The following is a 15803-nucleotide window of genomic DNA, read 5'->3' on the forward strand; positions in this document are numbered from 1 at the left end:
TACCAGTAGAGCTAATGCAAGTCCCTATTCTACCCAGCAGACAATCATACCTGTTCTACACAACACATTTCTGAACAGAATGTACAGGCCCCAGATTCCGATTCATACGATCAGGTGGCTTTTTCTGCCATGGGAGCTATTTTGAAGCTCAAATGCGCATAGATGCAGCCTAGTCCTAGATCTGTTTGTGTTCTTGCCAACTCCATTTCTGTCATCGTCAAGCCAAACAGCCTGGCTTCACAGCAATCTTCAAACCTGAACATTCTATCTTTAATGAAGCCAGACTGTTTGGCATGATAATGAGTGACAAAGGCGTTGGCATGATAACATAAATAGACTGGATAGATGTTTGATCTGCATATGTTTTATATTTATTGGTAGAGCGATGAGCCTCTAATAACCCTATGACCTTTAATAACCGGATGACCTTTGACCCTGTGTGGCAGACTACTCCTGTGCCCTGCAAAGAGATATCCTGCTGCAGGGGCGCCTCTACGTCTCGGAAAATTGGATCTGTTTCTATAGCAACATCTTCCGCTGGGAAACGCTGGTATGGACTTTAGTTTCTTTTACCGTTCTCTACACTAGGTTACTCTGTCCCTCACTGTCCCAAGTTAGCCTCTACATAACAATGAGGTTATCTATTTTCTATAAATAGAAGGTATTCCACTTAAAATGAAACAGATTTGATTTGCTTGGTTTGTCCCATAAACTGCAGTATTAAAGCCACCGTCTGAGATTTGGGAATCTATTTAATTTCTGTCTTATTATAACATTTGGCTCCCGAGTGGCGCAGCTGTCTAAGGCACTGCATCTCAGTGCTTGAGGTGTCACTACAGACACCCTGGTTCGAATGCAGGCTGTATCACAACCGGCTGCGATTGGGAGTCCCATAGGGCGGAGCACAATTGGCCCAGCTTTGTCCGGGTTTGGCCGGTGTAGGCCATTATTGTAAAAAATTATTTGTTCTTAACTGACTTGCCTAGTTAAATAAATAAAATATAAATATATATGTACGATTTTATTATTTCATTGTTAACAAGCAACAAGAATGCAAACAAGTAATGTATAGCTGAAAAATATGGTTCAAACCATAAAATCTCTTGGATGCCATGGCCTGTCAGTTCTTGCATCTAGAGCGCTGTCTATGAATTTGAGTAGTGTTACATTTCCCTCCTCTGTTTACCAAAATAAGTGTTGTTGAGGACCCCATTCTTTTATTTTCCTAATCAAGGACTTTAACTGAATGTGTTATCTGTAGTCTTCCACAGTTTCTCTCTCCCCCTCTCTCTAGCTGACGGTGCGGCTGAAGGATATCTGCAGCATGACCAAGGAGAAGACGGCCCGCCTCATTCCCAACGCTATCCAGCTGTGCACTGACAATGACAAGGTCAGCACTGGACACACACATACACATACACTTCAGAAAGTATTAACACCCCTTGACTTTTTCCACATGTTGTTGTGTTAAAGTCTGATTTAAAATGTATTAAATTGAGTTTTTTAGTTTTTTTATCACCGGCCTTCACACAATACCCCATAATGTCAACGTGGATTTTTGACATTTTAACAAAATAATTTAAAAATGAAAAACTGAAATGTCTTGAGTCAATAAGTATTCAAACCCTTTGTTATGGCAAGCCTAAATAAGTTCAGGAGTAAAGATTTGCTTAACATATCACATAATAAGTTGCATGGCCTCACTCTGTGTGCAAGAAAGACTGTTTTTGTGTTTTACATAATTTTTTTATGACTACCTCATCTCTCTACCACACACATACAATTATCTGTAAGGTCCCTCAGTCGAGCCAGGAATTTCAAACACAGATTCAACCACAAAGACCAGTGAAGTTTTCCAATGCCCCGCAAAGAAGGGCACCTATTGGTAGATGAAAAAATACATTGAATATTCCTTTGAGCATGGGGAAGTTATTAATTACACTTTGGATGGTGTATCAATACACCCAGTCACTGCAAAGATACAGGCGTCCTTCATAACTCAGTTGCCGGAGAGGAAGAAAACCACTCAGGGATTTCACCATGAGGCCAATGGTGACTTGAAAAATTATTTAATGGCTGTGATAGGAGAAAACTGAGGATGGATCAACAACATTGTAGTTACTCCACAATCCTAACCTAATTGACAGAGTAAAAAGAAGGAATTTTGAACAGAAAAAAAATATTCCAAAACATGCATCCTGTTTGCAACAAGACACTAAAGTAATTCTGCAGAAAATGTGGCAAAGCAATTCACTTTTTGTCCTGAATGTTTGGGGCATATCCAATACAGCACATTACTCAGTACCACTCTCCATATGTTCAAGCATAGTGGTGGCTGCATCATGTTATGGGTATGCTTGTACTTGTTAATGACCGGGGAGTTTTTCGTGATAAAAAGTAAACAGAATGGAGCTAAGCACAGACAACATCCTAGAGGAAAACCTGGCTCAGTCTGCTTTCCAACAGACACTGAGAGATAAATTCACCTTTCAGCGGGACAATAACATAAATCACAAGTCCAAATCTACATGGGAGTTGCTTACCAAGAAGACAGTGAATGATCCTGATTGGTCGAGATACAGTTTTGACTTAAATCTACTTGAAAATTGATGGCAAGACTTGAAAATTGTTGTCTATTTAACTAGGCAAGTCAGTTCAGAACAAAGTCTTATTTACAATGATGGCCTAGGAACAGTGGGCTAACTGCCTTCTTCAGGGGCAGAATGACATATTTTTACCTTGTCAGCTCTGGGATTTGAATTAGCAACCTTTCGGTTACTGGCCCAACGCTCTAACCACTAGGCTACCTGCCGCCCCGCCCCGCCCCGCACCGCCCCATCTAGCAATGATCAACAGCCAATTTGACAGAGGTTGAAGAATTTTGAAAAGAATATTGGGAAAATGTTGCATAATCCAGGTGTGGAAAGCTCTTAGAGACATACCCAGAAAGACTCACAGCTGTACTCACTGCCAAAGGTGCTTCTACAAGGTATTGACTCAGGGGTGTGAATATTATGTAAATGAGATATTTCTGTATTTCAATTTCAATAAATGTGAAAAAATTTATATAAATATGTTTTCACTTTGTCATTATGGAGTATTGTGTGTAATGGGAGAAAAAAACGACAACAATTGAATACATTTTGAATGAATGCTGTAACAGAACAAAATGTGAAACAAGTCAAGGGTTATGAATACTTTCTGAAGACACTGTACACAAAGGTACATATACACATGGCTTTTCTATCAGGTTGGTGATGTCATATCATATATTGTTCTTGCTTCCCACAGCACTTTTTCACCTCGTTCGGAGCGAGGGACCGGACATACATGATGATGTTCAGACTATGGCAGAATGCTCTGCTAGAAAAGGTAAGACTGTTACATTTATGATAATTCACTTTTAAGTAAACTAGAAGACTGGGGGCACTAGTGTGTATTGTTGCCAATTTAGTCAAAACTTACCCTTTTCCTCTTCTTTCTCTTATCCCTCCTTCTTCTCTCTCTTTCCTCCATCTCTCTATCTCCTCTTTTCTCTCTCTCTCTCTCTCTCACGCTCTCTATCACACTCTCTATCACACACTCTCTCTCTCTATCCCTCTCAGCCCTTGTGTCCCAAAGAATTGTGGCATTTTGTCCATCAGTGTTATGGCAATGAGCTGGGTCTGACCAGTGACGACGAGGACTACGTGCCGCCGGATGATGACTTCAATACCATGGGGTGAGTTTTGACCGCATACACACACACACACACACACACCGCCACCCCCCATCACCATGCATCGTAAAGGCTGGCATCGTTCCCCGAGCTGATAACCTTGACCTACAGCTGTTGCGCGTCCCTGTGGTGTAGGTACTGCGAGGAGCTGCCCGTGGAGGATAATGACACCAACTTCGCCAAGATGCCTGACGCCAAGGGAGACACCAGCCCCCTGTTGTCCCACAGAGCCTTCCCCAACAACGCCCTATCCTGTCCGGGCACCATCGAATCACTCCTCCCCGTGAGTACCACTGGATATTATACCAAATCTTGCTGTGGATCACCTACAGACAAAACGTCATAAAGTGTTCTAGAGTCAGCGGCTTAGTCTGCTAGACCACCCCAGGCCACAGTTGTGGCATTTCAACCCAAGATAAATATATACCTGGCTGAGCTTCACAAGTATGTACTGTAGGTAGTCGGGCCTAGGGTTTCAGTTGAGCTCATGACCCCTCCTCCTCTATAGTTTAACTTGGCTGTCGTGGACGAGTTCCCCCTGTGTCTCCCCGATGGCGAACTCCTGACCCTCCAGTTGCCGGGGTTGGACAACCGGAGCAGTGGTCACAGTAGTCCCGCCCCCTCGCCCTCGCTGGACTTCAACGACAACGAGGACCTCCCTACCGAGCTCAGCGACTCCTCCGAGACGCACGACGACGAAGGTTTACACACCAGCACGCCCACTCGCTCACGCACACATTCACTATTTCACTCACGCACACTGTCACTGTTCATGTATAACACACACACTTACTCTCCTCCCTCTTCCTCTGTGTGTGCGTGTGTGCGTGCGTGCGTGCGTGCGTGCGTGCGTGTGTGTGTGTGTGTGTGTGTGTGTGTGTGTGCGTGTGTGCGTGCGTGCAGCAGGGGAGGTGCAGGCCTTCCATGAGGACCTGAATGGGAAGCAGTACATAAACGAGGTGTACGAGTTCAGCGTTGACAAAATGTATGACATCCTCTTCACCGAGTCCACCTTCATGAGGGACTTCCTGGAGCAGAGACGCTTTTCAGGTGACACCACAGTACCTAGACCAGTTTTAGATTCAGATTAAATGGACAGATTGGGACCTGATCCTAGATCAGCCCTCCTACTCTGAGACGCTTTGTGAATACTGGCCCTGTTCAGATACTGTCGAAAGGTCTGTTCCTTTCTCTCTTTCCTTCTTGTTGTTCTCCTTCCTTTACTAATCTGACATGGCTGGATTGGTGAAAGCGATATGGTGGAAACCCCGCCTTCCCTTATCCAATAACTCCCAGATCAGTAATGGAAGGGAGGCAGGTAGGATGCATGTTGAAAGAATTGAACAAAACCTCAGTGTGTGTCGGACTAAAACTTCTGCAAAAGGTTATAGGAGTAAAGGGCTGATCTTTCTGTCCACCTTCACTATTTATCTAGACATAGTCTATCACCCCTGGAAGAAAGAGAAAGAGGAGACGGGCAACCAGACCAGAGAGATCATGTACACCATCTCCCTCACGAACCCCCTGGCCCCCAAGACAGCCACAGTTACTGAGACGCAGGTGAGTGGAGCCCCCCAGTGGCACTGCATGTCATAGCAGTTTTAAATGTTGTACATGGTTTGTTTTCGTGCTTTGTTTGCACTCGGCATACTGTAACTACACTCACTGTAATGTCACTGTTAAATGCAAGCACAATGGTAACTCTTTAAAATAAAAAAAATCTATTATGGTTATGTACTGTATGTATTTTCATGGGCTGCATTAGTGAGCCATGGGTTATTATGAATGCTTATAGCAAGTCTTATTATGCATCATGGGTTTAGCACTTCATTTTTAGATTACTAATAGCTGAAAGTCATTTGCAGCCAACCAATAGCCGGAATAGGCCTTTTTTTTGTCTGTTAACTCAACGGTGTCATATCTGTGTGGTCTAGACGCTGTACAAGGCCAGCCAGGAAAGCGAGTGCTACATCATAGATGCCGAGGTGATAGCACACGACGTCCCCTACCATGACTACTTCTACACTCTAAACCGCTACGTGCTCACCAGGGTGGCCAAGAAGAAGTGTCGGCTCAGGTCAGATAGAATTCCTGTTTTCTGTCTATACTTCCTGTGAGTGTTCTGATTGGACACGTCGTTCAGTTGGTATCTCCAGAGTTCACTCTGTTTAAAAACGCTTTGTCGGTACTGAACACCATCTTGATAATGCGGTACTTGACTCCTTTCGGTGAAACGTATTCTACCCTTTAGGGAAAGAAGTTACATTTGAGGTTGACGCATACAGTGGGCCAAGGAGGTGTGATGGGACTTTATTTATGTGTGTGGTGTCTGTGCGTGTGTATGTCAAATCGAGTCAAATGTATGTGCCTCTGTGTGTGTGCGCATGTACATGTGCCTGTGTGTCTATGTGTGTTTGTGTGTGTGTGTGTGTGTGTGACCTGCAGGGTATCCACAGAGCTGCGCTACAGGAAACAGCCGTGGGGGCTGGTCAAGGGATTCATCGAGAGGAACTTCTGGAGTGGCTTGGATGAGTACTTCAGACACTTAGGTCAGTTGTATCTAAAATATGACTACAACTACCAATGGTACAGTATGGAGCCTGGGAGTATTCTTGGAGCCTAGGATTTGTTGGCCGGATCCTCCATCCTGCCCTCTGTGCTCCCGTTTCGTTTCCCTTCGCTTCATCAAGGATCTGTGAAGCGAAGCAGAATGTAAGCTCAAGAGATCAGGATGGTTGTACGAGGCTAAGGATCGGTACCTCTGAATTTCAAAACAACTGCCTGTGTTTGTATTCTCACTTGAGACACTGGAATAGGTACTGTTTAGATATTGCGTGTCCAAGAGAAATTATTGAAGTAAATATTTATTTCACTCAAAGAATGTGAGCACTGCTTAAACCTCTAGCTTGCATGCCAGTCTGTCATCTTAAGCTGACCATTTACAGGTTGTCTTGCCAAACAACCCAAGGCAACAACTCACAACAAATGAGGTGTACATAGCAGAAACATACCGGCATCCTGGCTATTAAATCTCTGCTTGATTTAGAATGACACAGCCTCTGAATACCATACAGTACCATACCATACGGGTCAAAAGTAGTGCCCTATGTAGGGAATAGGGTGCCATTTGAGACACAGACACTGTGTAACACAGCTTCCTTTAACTCTTTCCAGAGCTGGAGCTGAGTAAGGTGGAGGTGGTCCTGGCCGAGCCCCACAGACAGTCCCCCAAGGCCAGGGCTCTACGGGCAGGGGCATTGAGGCGACGGAAACGGCCCCTGGTCCACCTGCGGCCCCCACACATGGACGAAGCCCTCAGCTCCGTCACCACGCCCGAGGACGAGGAGGTCACCCACCGCCACCGGATCAAACACGTGGCAGGTTAGAGGGGACTGACTGACTGACCGTTGATAGCTGTGTTTGACGCAGAGTATGGTGTACATTTTAGGACACCCTCAAGCCTTAAGGTGCTGTTATCAATTGCCAATAATACGGTTTCAATCAGCCCTGGGTTCAAATACTATTCAAATTCTTTAGGTGCTTTTGATTGAGTTTTCCTTGCTCAATGGAACAACTATCAGAAAAATTCCCAGAATGTTTGCTGTAGCTTTTCCGAGCACAAACCGCGGTACAGGGTTCTAAAAAAACAAACGTGCAACTGACAGGAATATAATATTAGGTCATTCATGGCTTTTTTGTATTGATCCAAAATGGCCGCCTCTCTTCCAGCAGGTTCCACTCAAACCAGATACATCCCGGACAATGTCCCAGGGGGCCTAGCACTCTACAGTGTCTCCAAGCTACTCCTCATCATCAGCTTTGTGTGAGTGTCCTTCCACCGCCACCCTGGAAGCTGTCACAACTGCTGGTTGTTTAAAATACTCTTTCACCATGCTGTTACTGAGAGGTGGATCCATAGATATAGAATTACTAGAACGGACAAAGCCCCTAAGATGGCCGTTGTAGTCATTTTAATGCTATGGGTGGAGAAGTCTGACTCTCACCCTCATATAGATCCATTGCAGTAACCATAGATATCTCTGGTGTCTACATTTCTCTCAGATGATGTTGAATGTTTTCGGTGTTATTAATGTGGCAACGTTGCCTGTTGTGAGTTGGGACTCATTTGATTAAATCTGGCCACATCAACACTTCTTGTTCTTGGTGTACCAATACACTTGGAAAGTGGAGTATGTCAAAAAGTAAACATTACTGGAGACACACGATGCAGTTTTGAAGACATCATCGCATCTGCTTGCAAAGAGTGGTGCCGTTGCCTATTAACTCTAACTGCTTCTAAACTCTTTCGCGAGATACCGTTACACTGTTTGAAAAAACCTGTCTCCAAAACTGACCGAGGTGCCGCCAGTTTGAAAATGTTAACGTTGTGACGTGCATCCATGCGTTTCCACTTTCTGTGCGTATTAAAACCAACCATTCATTGGTAGTCGGATTTCCCCTCTCCTACTACTCTAAAGTAGAATGTAGTATGAGAGGGGACATATAAAACACTGTCTTCTTTCTCTCTTTTCTGGTGGTGTGTGTAATTGTCCTATCTCTCTCTCTCTCTTCTCTTACTCTCTCGCTCTCTTTCCCTGTCTCCATTCATGCATCCTAGGATCTGTATAAGGTATTCAACTTTTTTTCATAACGCCATGTTGATTTTGATGATTAGATGCGTTTGATGGACTTGTTTCACCCCGTACATACACTGGACCAGAGAATTAACATCCTTCCTTTGCAGTAGATGTTTGGCATTCCCATTCCAGGCGAATCCTGATATCTCTCGTCTAACATAGACTTATGTCAGTAGTTTTACGCAGTTTCTGTCTTTCCTCTCTCTCTCTCTCTCTCTCTCTCTCTCTCTCTCTCTCGCTCCTCTCTCTCTCTTCTCTCCTCTCTCTCTCCTCTCTCCTCTCTCTCTCTCTCTCTCTCCAGCCTAGTATTGCTGGTGTTTCTGAACATGATGCTGTTCTATAAGCTGTGGATGCTGGAGTACACAACACAGAGCCTGACCTCGTGGCATGGCCTACGACCACAGGAAAGGTACTTCACACAAATACAATACAACCCAATTCAATACCAGCACCGTGGAATGACTTTGGAATTGTAAGGTAGAGTTGTAGTATAGAACGGTTATTCAAGTTTTCCCTCCACAATATTACAGCAATTGACAAGACATATGGCAGATTCAAAACAACATTGTGGACCACTGTGTTTTTAGACACTATAAATTACCATAGACAGTCATAATACATATTATAAACCGGGTAGTTTGGGTGCTGATTGGCTGAAACAGCATTCCAGCCGCGTGTATATCATACAAAATATAGTACCATGTCTATGACTACTTGTTCACTGTTATATTTATGTTGGTAACTTATAATATCAATAATGCACTTCACCGTTTGATGGTATATGGCCAATGTACCACTGCGTTCAGTTGAACAACTGACTAGGTATCCCCCTTTCCCTTTATTCAGGCACTTTGCTTCTCCACTCGGACCTTATTGCTTAAAAGAATCATACATATCAGCCATAACACACTGCGACCTCTAGATGGCGATATTTCACTGTGTTTGTGTGTGTGTGTGTTTCTCTCACAGTAAACTTCCACAGACGCAGCTGGAGTGGGCCCGGCTTCTGGAGTCGCAGCAGCGGTACCATGACGATGAGCTGCAGAAGTGGAAGGAGATCATCAAGTCGTCGGTGATGTTGCTGGACGAGGTGAGACAGTCGATCAGAACTGAGAATAGGGATTCATAACTGACTAATTGGGTCAGAGAAAGAATGTTCATTCACAAACTTTAAAGAACATTCAAGAATGTGTCTGTGTGTCATAGATGGTTGTTCAAACACGCATGCAGTACTGTATTTAATGTGCTCCGTCAATATTTGATTTGACCCTGACGTGAATTTAGGATTGAATCAACTTGTTCCGCTTGCAATTTTTTTTTTTACAAATTGCACTTCATGTTGACTTGAATGCATGATCTGCAAAATGTTTTGTTTCCTTTTCCTTTCTTTTTCCTTGAAATGTTTCCTTTCCTAGATGAAGGACTCATTACTAAACCTGCAGAAGGGCATGGGCTTAAGAGACTATAACTCTGAATCGGAGGAGAAGAGGAGTCGATATCACTGACAAACAGACAATCCTAAGGCACCAGCCAGGACATTATGTGCAATATCTAAGGAACCATTTATGGGAAAGTCTTGGGAAAAGTCTTAGGAAAACAAGAGAAATATGTTTTCTTGCATGGGGGAATGACGACAGGTCTCCCAGAACGACCGAATCCACTCCCACCGCCCAACGTCTGGCAGAAAGTTACCTCATCACCACCAGGACAGGATTGGGGCGGACGCCGTCTGCACCGTTGCATCATGGGAAAAGACAGCGGTGCCATGACCTACATTGGCCTAAACTCTGACTTTTTTATCACCTCGTTCTCTGAGAATGCTGTACTGTAAAGTGTTTTGTTTTGTTTGTTTTTTGGGGCCACATACGGACAAAGCAAAGATAGAAGGGATGGGTCAGGGAAGCTTCCATTTCTTGTCTCCGTCGGGAAAATGTTTTTGTTTTCGGTGGAGATGTGTATTGAAACGTCGGCATATTTGTCTCAGAAGAGCAAAAATAATACTGGGTCAGGGGTTCCTTGTGTTCCTCCGTCGCCTTTTTAGGAACTCTTGGACAAAGTTTTGGAGCTGCAGTATCCCTTTTTTTTTTACAAACCTTTGGACTCTGGGACCACGATCATAAACGGAACCACAATCAACATGCAGTGTTTCAACACAACCCATCATTTCTAGGATGGAACCACCAGGAATCATAGTATATTATAAATACATATATATATATACATAATATATATATATATATATATATATATATATATATATATATATATATATATATATATGAATATATTATAATGACGTATGTCTTTTTTTGTAGAAGTCAGGGCAAATTTTTACCAGGCTTCCATGGTGTATCAGGGCAGGTTTCCCTGAAAGCTTGTGCCATGGCGTTGTGTTTCTATGTTTATGTGTTCATGTTTTCTAAGGCATGTTCTCTACTGCGTGTAGAGTACCCCTACCCCTTTGATTTGTATTTGTGGACAGGGGAGCTAGCCATAGCTTTTAGCAGCAGTGAGAATGTATTAGGTAACTGGTTACGTTGCCAGCTTGTTAGCTTACACGGATGAGAAAGCGGTCAGCTTTTGCAGAGGTACACAGTAGGTGTTTCTCAATATGCATACTACCGTGCTCCACACTGTCATGCTCCGAGTGCATTCTTAGAAGACGTTCTCTTGGGTACATTCTTGTGAGGACGAGAGAGAGGAGAACGCAAAAAAAACATTACATTTGAGAAGCACACCCCCTACTCTATTCTCATGCTGCACTTCCCTATTCACTGAACTTTCTTCCAGCCCGGACGATGACAATAGAGATGAAACAAGATATACACAAAGCAAATGTTTTACTTCATAACTAGCAGCTATCTATATGTGAATTTTAATAATCTAGCTCATCAGGTAGTTTAACAGGCAAAAATGACCTAAAACATATGTTATGCAAAGTAGATGTCAATTCTTCATGGTTAGCTAGCTAACAGTTCTTTGTGGCCATCTGGCTAGCTAACAGTAGTAGCTAGCCAGTTAGCCCTATTGACTTACTACGTACGGGCTTGCGATCTACACATACTACAGTGGGTATTGTAGGCAGGTAAACATGCCAAAATTAACACAGCATGTATTTATTAACGTATCCAGATAAAATATTGTAGTCAGGCAATATATGAGATGTCAGAGTCTGCCATTGATTTCTAATAATTTTGTGTAATTTTTTACATTTTTCTGTGCATAGTTTCCATTGAAACTTGCTTGATGCTTCAAAATATGTACAACCAGAGTACGGATTCGGGAAGTGCCCTCCGTGCTCTGTTTCGCATACTTTGATTTGGACTCATACTCCGACCCTCCTGTGCTTCAATTTGTGTGCTCGGAGCATGATAGTATGCATTTTGAGAAACACACAGTATTTTCCAATGATGCAACGTTCTTCCGGGAACAGGGCTTTCTTGGCCCAAGCCAACCCTAAATGTTATATCAACGTTGTGCTTAGGTTTTATCCATACATGTCTTCAACCTTGTCCTTCAGGATGATTTGTTTTAGGTTATGGATACATCTATTCATTGTTGCCAAGATTTACGTGTCAACTTTTATGCTAACGTATCTTTTTTGTTTTTGGGCAGTATTGTTATCATCTTTTATTTAGCCGCTTTGTGTTGTATCAATTCATTTGTGGCTGTCCTGTATTGGCTGGAATACAATGTACTTGGGAGTGTACTGTATAGGCATTGGTATGGACCCTAAGTGATTTTACACATTCAATGGAGCTTGAATGTGTCCCTATCGGCGCTTCAAAAATAATGTAGGTTGTTTTTCCCCAGTATTTGTTATCAGCCCAAATACTGTGTCAGACAGAGAAAACATAATGATCAGTGTTATGATAATGTGGATGTTACACTATGTCACTCTATGAACCTTCTTCACAGGGCACCTGGTTGTTCAGCTTTTAACCACAGACGGAGTGGACAGTATTTTAGGGAGGGTATTTCTTCGGAGAGGGACGTAATTTTACGAAGGGATACTGCAGCTGAACCGAAAAACTTTGATTACTACGAAATATTTGATGATTAAAACTGTGAACTTCCTCATTGAAAAATATGCTTGAAGCTGGAAAAAACAAGAATAACGGAAATTGTACAGTATTCAGAGGCAAATATTTAGGGGGTTATTTATGTACAGTGTATACGAGAAATGTAAAAGAAACGTTTGGGGAAACGTTCAGTGGTCACCCACTGCAGAACTGGATTCAAATACAGTACCATTTGAAATAATTTCAAATATTTCAGCTGTGCTTGATTGAGTTTTCCTGGCTTTTACGGACCAATAGAAAAGTCCTAAAACTGCAGACCCCACCCATTGACACTCTAGGCAGGCTAAAACAAACTCAAAGTATTTGAAAGATTTCAGATAGTATTTGAACTCGGGTCTGACCTACTGTACTCCTCTGTCTTCCCAAAGATGTATGTTGTGGGCTATGTCCTGGCGTATTGGATGTGTCAAGTTGACACAGTCAACCATTCCCACATCGTTTGTGTTTGATGATTTAAAATGCCCCAAATGTAAAATGTACAAGAATGGTATCAACTGTGGCTAAAACTACAATTTTAGTATCTCCCCATCTGTCTATGGAAGAAGCATAGCTATCAAAATACATTTTCATTTCAAATTGAATTTTGACAGCTAAACACTTCCATATTTGCTTGCCACCCAATGTTGAATTGGTTGGACTCTCAAGGATTCCTGTGACGACCTTGGAAACGAACAAAGCCTGCGGCCGTTGATTCAGCCACTAACTGGTATGTTTGAGGGATTGGGATGAAGACACACAGTGCACGGTGTGCAGAAGTAACATTTAGGCCAAAATGATTATGTCTGAGTTTATCAACGTTACGCATTGGGATACAACGCTTTAGACATGGGTCATATTCACTACCAAGCAAACGGGCGAAAACAGAGAGGGACGTACCTGAATGTGTCCAATAAGAAACACTACTTTTCCGCTACAAAGCATTTTGCTATAGTGTGCGCTAATGAATATGACCCTGCACTCATTGGCTTTGCAGACAGTGGATCGGGCACAACTCACGTACATTCCAAAAAGAGGAGGGTTTCATCTCAAAGAAGAAACAACAATATATGCAATGGATTGATACAGTGGGTAGCGCTTCATACATTATGAATGTGAGTCATTTACACTATTGCTGAATGATTGTCCCACTCCCTTGCGCTATGACATGGTCAATGTTGCTGAAATGGCCATTTGACCTAGTTCAGGTCAAGTTGTTAAGCCTCATTTTAAGAGTGATAATTGAGACAACGAGATCTATTCAGGGCAGATGAAATGGTATTCTTGAGAAAAAGGGCCCATGATGAGATTACAATGATTTATACTGAACCTTGCATTATTCACCAGTCGACATGACAATCATTTCTGTTGACTCGGTGAGAGGAGTAGAAAGCGGTCAACCAACGTGAGACGATGTGCAAACCAAAAGGTGACCCTTGGAAAGGTGACCCTTGGAATGAGATGGAATACGAAGCAGGAGGAAACAACGCAACTTGCCGCTCGTTATTGATTTTGTTGCCGAGGAGCGTCGCACAACAATGTGTAGTACATATTGTGCTCTTCTATCGTGTGTGCAATGCTGTTGAGGTGGGAAAAAAACATTGTTCATTGATTGCAGTAACTTTGTTGCTGTAATATCTCAAACGGACGTGGCTGTTTCACCATGAAGGATTCGAAGAAAACGCTCTATTAATCCGATGCAATACATATATTTAAATACATTATCTAAAATTTCGATAGTAAGCTGCCTTCGTTTGAGTTCCTGAAAAACGTAGAGACCCTTGATGACCCTTCTATAGAGAATGCATGCTAGATTCCTGTCTCATTTGATTTAATTCATGATCTCAGATGTGTTCTATGCATAGGTGCTTTATATATGCAGGAATGCCTCAAATGGCCCTGAAAATGAAATTGTTAAATTGTGTTTTTAATAGAATGGTCAGTAAGCATGTCTGAGTGTCTGAGAAAACAAACAAAATATGTTGCACCCAAAAAGTAGTGTTCTTAAAAACCTGAAACTGAAAGAGCTTTCTTTATTAATTTGAACGCTCACAAAGCTGCAGCTTGACCTGTTCATGTTTGCCAAATGATAGTAAATTCTAAGGAAATTATGAACAATATGCACAATATAGGTAGAAAATAGTGTCTTAAATTGAGCATGAGACATACATAGCGAATTGAAAGGATGTATTTTAGAGCTTGTGTTTGTGGTTAAGTTTCCATGACAATCCCAAGAAGCCTGACCTCCAATGCTTTCAAACCCTTCACTTCAGTACACACACGAGCGCACACACCTCAGACAGGTGCAAGTTTTCCATCTCAGAAACACTCGTTTGTGGTATTGTATATCCTCTGTGTGTGTGTACAATACCTGATATGTTTTTTAAAGTGTTTTTGATCTCCTATATATGACTGAAATATTTATACAGATAATACTGTATGTATATGTTGTGTATAGCTCCAGTGTACACAGACTAGAGAAACCCATCCACGCTGGGCGTGGTCTTGGGGGGAAAACTTTGAAAGAAAGAACATTCTAAAGGCTTTATTGGTTTGTGGAGGAGTAGAGATTAAATAAAATAATGGAAAGTACGACTCACGTCTGTTTGACTCACCCCTGCAGCGGTCTGTTTGTCCTTACCAACAGGACAAAGGAACTGTGATGTTATTTCAATATCGGTCAAGTATTTTTCTGTACCCCTTTGAGCAATTTTCACATGGCTTCCATTTGTGTTAGTGCTACATTTGGTCATTCATTCATTCATGTAAAGTCAATATGTTCATTCATATCTTTAATCTGATAGTGATGCTGCCATGTTACCTGGATATTTTTAAATAAGACATACATTTTATAGCCATTTTAAAAGGATAGAATAAGGGAGTGAATGCATTGTTCATTCATGTCCTTGCCTATGATTTTCCATGTTATCTGAGGTTGTGTTCCAAATGGCACTCTATTCCCTATATAGTACATTACTTTTGTCCAGAGCCCTACACCGACATACATTCAGAGACATCCACTGAGTGTACAAAACATTATGAAGACCTGCTCTTTCCATGACAAAGACTGACCAGGTGGATCCATGTGAAAGTGACGATCCTTTATTGATGTCACTTGTTAAATCCACTTAAATCAGTGTAGTTGAAGAGGAGGAGACAGGTTAAAGAAGGATTTTAAAGCCTTGAGACAATTGAGACATGGATTGTGTATGTGTGCCATTCAGAGGGTGAATGGGCAAGACAAAGTATTTAAGTGCCTTTGAACTGGGTAGGGTAGTAGGTGCCAGGCACACCAGTTTGAGTGTGTCAAGAACTGCAACGTTGCAGGGTTTTTCATACTCAACAGTTTCCCGTGTGTATTGAGAATGGTTCACCACCCAAAGGACATCC

The 15803-nt window shown here is 42.3% G+C and overlaps 1 protein-coding gene across 3 annotated transcripts in view; it reads left to right on the forward strand.

Moving 5' to 3' along the window:
* Positions 1-15005, forward strand: part of LOC129820278 (protein Aster-B-like) — a 180456-nt gene extending 165451 nt beyond the window's left edge. For 2 of the 3 annotated variants that reach the window (XM_055877349.1, XM_055877357.1), the window contains 15 exons: positions 447-550; positions 1295-1390; positions 3292-3372; positions 3606-3721; positions 3854-4001; positions 4227-4419; positions 4622-4768; positions 5154-5278; positions 5653-5795; positions 6164-6267; positions 6893-7099; positions 7451-7541; positions 8657-8764; positions 9325-9445; positions 9771-15005. In XM_055877349.1, the coding sequence (XP_055733324.1) occupies positions 447-550; positions 1295-1390; positions 3292-3372; positions 3606-3721; positions 3854-4001; positions 4227-4419; positions 4622-4768; positions 5154-5278; positions 5653-5795; positions 6164-6267; positions 6893-7099; positions 7451-7541; positions 8657-8764; positions 9325-9445; positions 9771-9860 (1874 nt within the window). In that variant the 3' untranslated portion in view covers positions 9861-15005. Of the gene's footprint in view, positions 1-446; positions 551-1294; positions 1391-3291; positions 3373-3605; positions 3722-3853; positions 4002-4226; positions 4420-4621; positions 4769-5153; positions 5279-5652; positions 5796-6163; positions 6268-6892; positions 7100-7447; positions 7542-8656; positions 8765-9324; positions 9446-9770 lie in introns of all 3 variants that reach the window. The other variant, XM_055877342.1, reaches the window with a different exon arrangement.
* The last annotated feature ends 798 nt before the right edge of the window (positions 15006-15803 follow it).

This window comes from Salvelinus fontinalis, chromosome 2 (assembly GCF_029448725.1).
Source record: "Salvelinus fontinalis isolate EN_2023a chromosome 2, ASM2944872v1, whole genome shotgun sequence".
Classification (NCBI taxonomy): domain Eukaryota; kingdom Metazoa; phylum Chordata; class Actinopteri; order Salmoniformes; family Salmonidae; genus Salvelinus; species Salvelinus fontinalis.